Here is a 10,815-nt window from a genome sequence, read left to right as displayed (position 1 = left end):
GTAAAGGGGGCAATGGACTGTGTCTCCCGATATTGCAGGCAACTTACATTGTATATATTCTGAAGGAGGGCACCCCGGTTATATCATCTTTAATTGAGTGTTAACTACACTACATGGATATAGTATTGCGGTGTGCAATCACCCCTAAAGAAGTGTGGCACCGCATCATTTTACTCTGCTTTGATTGAAAATAATTCTTTGCACTTCTTTGAAAAAGCAAGCATTTGTTCTTTGTTTTTACCTTGCTGTGACTTTTCTGTTACTGGGAATATCTTTGGAGGCGGAGATAGACAGAAATTACAGTAGCAATGAGAAATGCGATGGATTGTCCTGTTGAACACTGTAGCACCGCATGGACTAATGAAAACTTAACATGGAGCGTATTTCTCTAGTGACATTGGGTTGTCGCGTTAGTAATTATGCTGCATTGATTATTGTTCCTTTTAATATATAACTACTGGTTTATCTGAGCGGTGTAATATGTAGCAGAGTTATATTCCAGAGTTATTCATGATCATTTTCTACAGCTCGAAGTTTTAGATTTATACATGATGATACTTATTTGAATATTTTGACATTGATTTCCGGTTTCATAATGCACAGCGATTTTTAAACTATCACTTACTCATTGCTGGAAACTTTATTTTGTTTCCTCTTATTGATTTTGTGTCACATCTGTTATTGTTTCACATTCTACACATTGTATTTAATAATGTTTGTGTATCTTGCATTCCAGCGCAGCAGCGGGACGCGCCGGGTGGTTGCTTTCCTGGTTGCCCAGCAACGGTGACGTCATCTCTTGCGGCCGGACGCTGGAGCCGCTGGCGATTCTCCCGCCCTCCGCACCCGTCTGACTGTGCTGGTGTGTGCAAGGTATTTAAGGTAAGAGCTGTGTTTAAACTGTTTGCTTCACCATGTGTCCTTGAAAAAAACACCCGCCGCGGTGTTGAAACGTTGGACTTTCATGCTGTCCGTTTTATAAACTTTCACTTTCTTCACCAAATACGTGGAGTGCCGCCTGGTTTTGTGGTAAAGGGGGCAGAGGACTGTGTCTCCCGATATTGCAGGCATCTTACATTGTATATATTCTGAAGGAGGGCACCCCGGTTATATCATCTTTAATTGAGTGCCAACTACACTACATGGATATATATATATATATATATATATATATATATATATTCTATTTTGTTGCTGTGGGGGCTAATATGTGTTTTTTGTTTCCTGTCTGTGGCCAATGTGTTTTATATTTTCCTGTCAGGACTATTTTTTTTATGTGTGCCGGTGTATTTTATTTTGCTCTTATGTGGGACAATGTTTTGGGGATTTTTTTCCTGTGGGAGGCAAAACATTTTTTGAGTGTGTATGTAGGCCAATGTTTTATTTTTTCCTCCTGGTGCTTTTGTGTTGTTTTTCCTCTCTGAAGCCAATGTGTTTGTATTTTGTTTGTGTGGTACTAATGTGTGTTTATTTTTCCTGTGAGGGCCAATATGTTTTATGTTTTTATTGTATTATGTATTAGAAATGTGTAGGGCTTTGCTAGGAGTTTACAGAAGTTTGGCTAATCAGATGCAGATATAAATGTATTGTGGGCATTTTATTGGTGTGACATGTGCATGTTACTGAAAGTGGTTGCTTATAGAGACTGAATTGCTTACATTGGAGGCCATACTATGACTATTGATCTGCACCTAGCATTGGGCTGGTGAAAGTCAGTCTTTCCATGTATGGATGTACACCAGGGAAGTGCATTATAGAGGCATTAGCATGAAGTTGCAGATGCAACTGCAGCAAAAGGTGCAAGGAAGGCAACAACAGTGCCATTTTTAGAGCCGGACCAACCATGCGATCGCACAGGGTGCTGGCCCGCGACTATTGTGTGCAGTTTTATGCGGTCTGGCTGGCCATATAGAATACTGTGGAAAAAGTCCCTCCCAAAAAGGCCACCAGAGAGGACAGTTTTGATAGATACTAGAGGAGGCAGCAGCCATTTTGGGAGGGACATTTAGACAGAGCCCGGAGGGCGGAGGCAGTCAATGGCACAGTAGTGTCAAGAATGTGGCAGTGGAGGCAGCAGTCTAACAGAAGCAGCATGAAACAAGCTCTGACAATGGGGGTCATTCCGAGTTGATCGCTCGCAAGCAACTTTTTGCAGCTCTGCGATCAGGTTAAAGCTCGGCAAAACTGTGCATGCATTTGCACTGATCGCAAGTTGATTGACAGAAAGAGGGCATTTGTGGGTGTTAACTGACCATTTTCTGGGAGTGTTTGAAAAAACGCAGGCGTGTCCAAGCGTTTGCAGGGCAGGTGTCTGACGTCAATTCCGGGACCAAAAAGACTGAAGTGATCGCAGCGGCTGAGTAAGTCCAGAGCTACTCAGAAATTGCAAAAAACTTTTTTGTGCAGTCAGCTGCAAAAGCATTTGCACACTCGCAAAACTAAAATACACTCCCCCATAGGCGGCGACTATCTGATCGCAGCGCTGCAAAAAGTTGCTTGCGAGCGATCAACTCAGAATCACCCCCCATGAGCAGGACCAGGTACAGTGCAAATTTTAAGGGGCAATGGGCATTACTGTGTGTGGTATAACAAGGGGCATTACAGTGTGGGGCATACTTTGGTGCAAGGACCATTACTGCGTGGGGAATAACAAGAGGCATTACTGCGTGGGGAATAACAAGAGGCATTATTGTGTGGGGTATACATTAGTGCAAGGGGCATTACAGTGTTGGGCCTAATTTGGTGCTAGTGGCATTACTGTTTGGGGCATAATATGGCTAAGGAAGTAATTTCCTGAAAAACCATGCCCATTTTAGCATGACTATGTCCATTGTAGCAAAAACAGACCCCTTTTTTAGTGTGGCTGGTGGCACTTTTTTGTGTTCTCATTGGAAGCCAAATTGGCTAGAAACAGCCCTTTGCAACTCAGAATCAAACCCTATAAGGAGAGATCCCATCCCACAACAGACCGCTCCCCCATTAGGGCTGCTTTCATTAATTTCCCGGGCTGGTTTTCTGTCCCAAACCGCCCATTCAATGGATAATTTTTCCCCGTCTCTGGGGATTACATTTATATTTTTAGCTTGAAACAATGACACAAAAAATATAAGATACAGTACATGCTGCTGGCGGAGATGCAGATCAGTCAGGAACAAGTTTTGTCATCTGGTTCGGACTGAAGGAGCTGCCTACAATTACTGACATGTTTACTGTCACTACATATAATGTTGTCTCCATTAAAAGAATGGTTGATGATTAGTTCAGTGATAGCATCCAAATAGGCATATTAGACAGTCCATTTCAGTACTGGCAGGAAAAAGAGGCAATTTGGAGGCCCTTTCACAAACTGGCTTTGTTTTACTTAAGCTGCCCACCCTCCAGAAAGAATTTTTAGCGCAGTCGGGAGCCTTGTCAGCAATCGGCGTGGAGGTTACTACCCCAAAATGTGGAACAAATAATGTTCATCAAAACGAATTACAAATTCCACGAGGAAGACCTTCACCATCAATTACCTCCAAAAAGTACAGAGGGACCTGCTGTGATGGTGGATTCCAGCATGGACAAATTAGTAGTCTGTGAAGAAGAGGAAGTACACACTGATGGGGGTGAGGAATCAGATGCTGATGATGACATTGTGCCTATCTAAAGTACTAAAGCTAGTTTGTGTACTGTCCTTTGCCAGCTTGTTTTGTGAGGATCCAAAAAACCAATCATTTCAGCAACAAGTGATGCACTGTCACTGAAGTGATTGGTTTGTTAAACTGTGCATGTCCTGTTTAATATATACAACATAAGGGTGGATGGGGGGCACAAAGACAATTCCATCTTGCACCTATTTTCTTTGCATTATGTGCTCTTTTGGAGCATTTTTGGCATAGTTTATAAACCTGATATCCTGTCTGACCCTACAGTGCCACTCCTAGATGTGCCACGTGTTTGTGCCGCGGACTGCTGTCACTTAGCTTAGTCATCCAGCTACATAGGTGCAACCTTTTGCCCTAAACTGGATGAAAACAATATTGTGAGCTGTGAGGTGGTCAAACTGTACTGGAAATTAATGTTATTGAGGTTAATAATGCTGTAGGAACAAAAACACCCCCAATTTCTGTTATTTTAGCTGTTTTTATGATTTTTTCCAAAAAATACAGACCCAAAATCCGCAAGGGTGGTTTTAGCAAAAGCAATACAGATCCAAAACAGGAAGGAGATAGATACAAAACCAAAACACAAAACCCAAAAAACGGCCTGGCACTCACCACTAGTTTGTAAGTTTAGCAAAAATAGCAAGTAACTGGGGGGTATATTTACTAAGATTCGTATATGTTGGGATTTGGAGGGAGATTAAACATGAATGACATTGAATGTGTGAATTTGCAACTTTTAGTTTTTTTTTACGACTCATTTACTAAGCTGTCGTATTCTGCATTTTCGTATTTTCCGATGTTGATGTCATTCGTAATTTCGGGCAGTGTTTTACGGGAGTGATTAGTAAAACACTGCCGGACTTAACACAATGAATCTCGACCGGATCTGTGAGATCCGTGCAGGGCCACATTGTGTATATTATGTTAAGTGTGTAAAGTGTTAAACCCCCCCCAAAAAATTGCGTGGGGTCCCCCCTCCTCTGCATAACCAGCCTCGGGGTCTTTGAGCCAGTCCTGGTTGTAAAAATACCCCAAAAAATTTGACTGGGGTTCCCCCATATTTTAACAACCAGCACAGGGCTCTGCACCTGGTCCTGGCGCAAAAAATATGGGGGACAAAAAACCTAGCTCCACTAGTCAGAAAGATAATGCCACAGCTGGGGGACACTTATATTGGTCCCTGCGGCCCTGGCATTAAATCACCAACTGGTTACCCCTGGCCGGGGTACCCTGGAGGAGTGGACACCTCTTAAATCAAGGGGTCCCCCTCCAGCCACCCAAGGACCAGGGGTGAAGCCCGAGGTTGCCACCCCATCCGTGGGTGGTGGATGGGAGGCTGATAGCCTTTTGTTTAAAAAAGGATTTTTTTTGTAGCAGAACTACTAGTCCCAGCAAGCCTCCCCCGCAAGCTGGTACTTGGAGAACCACAAGTACCAGCATGCGGGGGGGGGGGGACGGGCCCGCTGGTACCTGTAGTTCTACTACAAAAAAAATACCCAAATAAAAACAGAACACAGACACCATGAAAGTGAAAGTTTAATCAACATACATGCACACTTACATACACACATACTTACCTATGTTGACACGAAGCACTCGGTCCTCTTGTCTAGTAGAATCCAGGGGTACCTGTAAATAAAATTATACTTACAAAGAATCCGGGGTAGATCGGTCCTCTTCTTAAAAGTTATAATCCACGTACTTGGTAAAATAAAAACATGAAATAGCCGGTCCACGCACTGAAAAGGGTCCCATGTTTACACATGGAACCCCTTTCCCTGAATGTCGGGACCCCCGTGAATCTTGTCTAAGAGGGTCCCTTCAGCCAATCAGGGAGCACCACGTCATGGCACTCTCCTGATTGGCTGTGCGCTCCTGCACTGTCAGTCAGGCGGCGCACTGTGGATACAATGTAGCGCAGCGGCGCTACATTATATCCAATGGTGGGAACTTTGTGGTCTGCGGTAGACTGCAAGGTTAAGTGGCGTCACTCTTGTGGTTGGCCCCACTTAACCTCGTGGTCTACCACAGAACGCAAAGTTCCCACTATTGGATATAATGTAGCGCCGCTGCGCTACATTGTATCCACAGTGTGCCGCCTGACTGACAGTGCAGGAGTGCACAGCCAATCAGGAGAGTGCCATGACATATCGCGCTCCCTGATTGGCTGAAGGGACCCTCTTTGACAGGAGTCATGGGGGGGTCCCGACATTCGGGGAATGGGGTTCCATGTGTAAACATGGGACCCCTTTCAGTGCGTAGACCGGGTATTTCGTTTTTTTATTTTACCAAGTACGTGGATTATAACTTTTAAGAAGAGGACCGATCTACCCTGGATTCTTTGTAAGTATAATTTTATTTACAGGTACCCCCTGGATTCTACTGGACAAGAGGACTGAGTGCTTCATGTCAACATAGGTAAGTATGTGTGTATGTAAGTGTGCATGTGTGTTGATTAAACGTTTACTTCCACGGTGTCTGTGTTCTGTTTTTATTTAGGCATTTTTTTGTAGTAGAACTACAGGTACCAGCAGGCCCGTTTTTCCCCTGCATGCTGGTACTTGTAGTTCTCCAAGTACCAGCTTGTGGGGAGGCTTGTTGGGACTTGTAGTTCTACTACAAAAAAAAAAATTTTTTTTTTACACAAAAGGCTATCAGCCTCCCATCCACCGCCCACGGATGGGGGGGGGGGGCAGCCTTGGGCATCACCCCTGGTCCTTGGGTGGCTGGAGGGGGGACCCCTTAATTTAAGGGGTACCCACTCCTCCAGGGTACCCCGGCCAGGGGTGACTAGTTGGTGATTTAATGCCAGGACTGCAGGGACCAATATAACAGTGTCCCCCGGCTGTGGCATTATCTCTTTGACTAGTGGAGCCCGGTGCTGGTTCAAAAAATACGTGGGACCCCTACGTTTTTTGTCCCCTGTAATTTTTGCACCAGGACCAGGCGCAGAGCCCAGTGCTGGTTGTTAAAATATGGGGGAACCCCAGTCAATTTTTTCCCTGTATTTTTACAACCAGGTCCGGCTCAAAGAGCCTGAGGCTGGTTATGCTTAGGAGGGGGGACCCCACGCAATTTTTTTTTCTGATTTTTAACTCTTTCACACCCCTACTCACTGATAAACATGCATGGATCTCACTGATCCGTGCATGCCTATCAGAATACGGTAAAAAAATGCAGGTCTTTTTGAAAACTGCTTTTTTTTTACAATTTGTATTTTTTCACGGCAGTGTTTGGCTATTGCTGGCAGTGATCGTGAATACGAATCTTTAGTAAATTACCGAGTTGTATAAAATAACAGGCGTGTTTGACCGATGGTGTATTCATTCGTATTTTTTTCTTTGTCTTCAAAAAAAATACGAATACCCTCATCACTGCCGAGATTTGCGTTTAGTAAATTCCCAAGATGACACTTTGAAGAAAAAACACCAATTTGGTCAAAATCGGGAGCTTAGTAAATATACCCCTGTGTGTCTGGAGCAAACCATTTTTTAATGCAAGGGGAGCAAATACAGTACATTTATATTTTTTCTGTGCAGAGTAAATTCTGACTGCTTTTGTATGTAGCATACAAATGTTAGACAGTTTTATTTTTATATTGCAATTTAGACCTTATTCAGGATCTCTTGTGTTCGCGGACACTGCGTGCGCAGCTGGGGGAATTTGATCGCATCACATTGATGCATGTCAAACAGGCAGAGGAGTTAGTGGGGCGGAATGGAGCAGCAACGTGGCTTTGTGGGGGTGCCACCTTGGCATTGGGCGAGTGTGGCGCTGAAAATTGGGGCTGGTTTGGGGCGGCTGCGTGACATCAGACGTGGCAACTGCAACCCAAAAAATGGTCGCCCTGTGCCTGCCTTCGCAGCCTGGCTGTGATCGCCTCACTGCCATGTATTTGCATGCTGAGCGGCCTTGCCTTGTGAAGGGGTGGCCCCCAGCATGTGATCACAGCAGTTGCAGTTTGTCTAAAAAAGCAAAACTGCAACTGAAGCTGAATAAGGTCCTAATACTCTCAGCACATCTGCCCCACCTGCAGTGCAACATGGTTTTGCCCAGTTGCTTGCTTTTTTGCTTTACTCATAAGTTACAAACATTTATCGCCCCATAGGGCAAACATATTGCTGTACAGGTACATTCAACAAGGCTATAAAGGTATTATAAAGAACTTAGACTTTAGATTGATTAATGACTTTGCTACTTCTTTATTCTTAAGACAGTAAATAAAAGGATTTAGCATAGGCACCAAAACAACATATACCAGAGCGAAGAGCTTGTCCAGTTTTGGGAAATAACTTGATGTAGGCTTAATATGCAAACAGATTATAGTCCCATAATAAATGATCACACAGGTTAGATGGGAGGTGCAAGTAGAAAAAGCTTTATGTTTCCCTTCTGCAGATTTTATCTTCAGAATGGTAGAGATAATATATATATATGAAATTAATATAAGAAGAAATGAAGAAAATGCCAGCAGAACCCCTTCTATATAGTTTAAGACTTCCACCATAGATATATCACTGCAGGCAATCATCAGCAATGGGGATATATCACAAAAGAAATGGTCAATAGGACGATCTGACCAAAAGTACATCTTAGATATAAGGATGGCATGTCCAATAGTGTCCAAAAAACCCACAAGCCAAGATGCAACTGAGAGACCAATACAGTTTCTTAAACTCATTAGAACAATGTAATTAAGAGGGTGACAGATTGCCACATAACGATCATATGCCATGGCCGCAAGCAGGATAAGCTCAGTACCAACCAGAGATGCAAATATGTACATCTGGGTTATACAATCTCTAAATGAAATCATGTTTTGTTCTGTGAAGAGCATATTAAATAGTTTAGGCAGAATATTGGACGAGGAAATGATGTCAATGATGGAAAGGTTGAATAAGAAAATGTACATGGGAGTGTGCAGATGGGAATCGCCAAAAAAAACAAATATGATGGTGAAGTTTCCTAAAAATATCATGGAATAGGCAAATATAAGTAATATACCGATTGGGATCTGTAACTCTGGATCTTCAAACAAACCCAATAGTGCAAATTCTGTCACATTATTACAATCTTCTAATGTCATTTCGAGACTAAAAGAAACCCATGAAGAATAAAAAATTCTTAATTTACATACTAATATGTGGATATAAATAAAAGGTAGTAATAATAATAATAATAATAATAATAATAATAATGTTGAGGGAAGTGCAGTGCTCAGTCACTATACTGTATCTAGGTGGCCAATGAGTAGATGTGTGATGTGTGGGTGGTGAAAAACCAGTCAAGCTACAGGTATGTTGCTTTTGGAAAATTTACTGATGGGGCCGATGCCTGGATCCTGACAGCTAGAATATCGACAATGAGCGCAGCATGTGCCCTCGCGGTCATGCTGCGCTCGCCATGCTTCTGGCCCAGTGGCAACCTTTGGTCGACACAGGATTATATTCCCCCTCATGGGGATTTCGGCTGGTGGTCAGGATTCCGACCGCTGGTATTTCACTGGGTGTCAGGATTCTGGCATCGGTCTCTTGAAAGCCAGGATCCTAACAACCAGTAAACTGACTGCCTCCCTTACTGACGTATCCATTCACAATGCTGGTCAGCATACAAACTACAATTGGAGAAAACAATCATCTTGTACCTCATTTGTTAAAAAGGTCAAACAAGATTCACACACAAATATACAACACTAGACACGAGTCTCAATCTATTTTCCATAGTTTTTCTATTCAAGGATTAATTAAAGGTTAAGTTTTAATATTCTTCATTACACACATTATTTCTATTATAACAAATGAGTGCTCCCAAACAAGGTTTTTTTGTCTTTTTCTCCTGTTTTCTCCACTTGTAGTCTAACCTACAAAATTCCTGGGAGCACCGCCAATCATTAGCAGTTTAAGATTTACTTGATAACTGTATGTATATTGGTATTTCATCATAACAATCATTTTGGTACTTTAGTAAAATTGTCTGACTAGTGCGGTTCCATACAAAATACATTTCAGTATTCAAACTAAACACTATACAAAAATTGTGTTCAAACACCATTCTATGCAGATTGTTCAAAGTCTGATTATGTAATTGGGTCCAAGTGGATCATCCAGAGGCTTTTTTGCTTATTGAGCAGTGAAGTAGGTTAAACAAAATGTGTCATCCCGATTACCTGTCTGGATGTCCTTTTTGTAGATATTGCTGGCAGTGCTTCTGGATAGTTGATGCAGTGGCCGAGAGATACTACAATGGTTTACTCATTAGAGCTTCTCACGGTGTATCGTTACTCCTGGTTGTTGCCTGTATGGAGGCAATTTAGTGAAGACTGACCATGGTGCGTCAATCCATATGTTCTGAGAGAACCGAACCCTACCGAACTTCATGTCTCTAGCCCAGATCCGAGTCAGGCTCGGATTTTCCCGCCTGACTCGGAAACCCGAACGCGGCAACACATCATCATCCTGCTGTAGGATTCTTGCGGGTTTTTGATTCCATATAAGGAGCCGCGCGTCTCGGCCATTTTCACTCCAGTCTCGGAGAGTGTATTGAGAGGACGTGTCCTCAGTGTTCTGTGTCTGTGTGGGGGCAGGAAAGTGGGATGGCGAGTCTTGTGCCGTGTTGTGCTGCTCAGTCCAGTCCGGTGTAGTGAGTGTATTGTGCTGCATCAGTCCAGCCAGTTACAGTGTTGGTGTCCTCTGCTGCCATATATCCAGTGTAGCTGTATAAAGTGGTGCTGTGTTGTGCTGTCCAGTCCAGTATAGTCAGTGTATTGTGCTGCATCAGTCACAGTGTTGGTGTCCTCTGCTGACATATATCCAGTGTAGCTGCATAAAGTGGTGCTGTGTTGTGCTGTCAAGTCCAGTGTAGTCAGTGTCTTGTGCAGCATCAGTCACAGTGGTGGTGTCCTCTGCTGCCATATATCCAGTGTTACTGCCGTATAATTCCCATGATAACAGCATATATTTCCCGTGATATTGCCGTATAATTCCCGTGTACTGGCGTATAATTCTTGTGACATTGCCGTATAATTCTTGGAATACTGGCATATAATTCCCGTGATACTGGCGTATAATTCCTGTGATATTGCCATATAATTCCTGTGATATTGGCGTATAATTCCTGTGATATTGCCATATGATTCTCGGAATACTGGCGTATAATTCCCGTGATACTGGCG

At 43.1% G+C, this 10,815-nt stretch overlaps 1 protein-coding gene across 1 annotated transcript; it reads right to left on the bottom strand.

The window, feature by feature from the left end:
- Window positions 1–7,788: 7,788 nt before the first annotated feature.
- LOC135057385 (olfactory receptor 5AR1-like) lies at window positions 7,789–8,730 on the bottom strand. The gene has a single exon (XM_063963275.1). The coding sequence runs from the start codon at window positions 8,728–8,730 to the stop codon at window positions 7,789–7,791; it is 942 nt and encodes a 313-aa protein (XP_063819345.1).
- Between the last annotated feature and the right edge of the window lie 2,085 nt (window positions 8,731–10,815).

This window comes from Pseudophryne corroboree, chromosome 3, assembly GCF_028390025.1.
Source record: "Pseudophryne corroboree isolate aPseCor3 chromosome 3, aPseCor3.hap2, whole genome shotgun sequence".
Taxonomy (NCBI): Eukaryota; Metazoa; Chordata; class Amphibia; order Anura; family Myobatrachidae; genus Pseudophryne; species Pseudophryne corroboree.
Note: the sequence above shows the minus strand (reverse complement) of the source record. Positions and strands in the feature narration are given on the sequence as shown.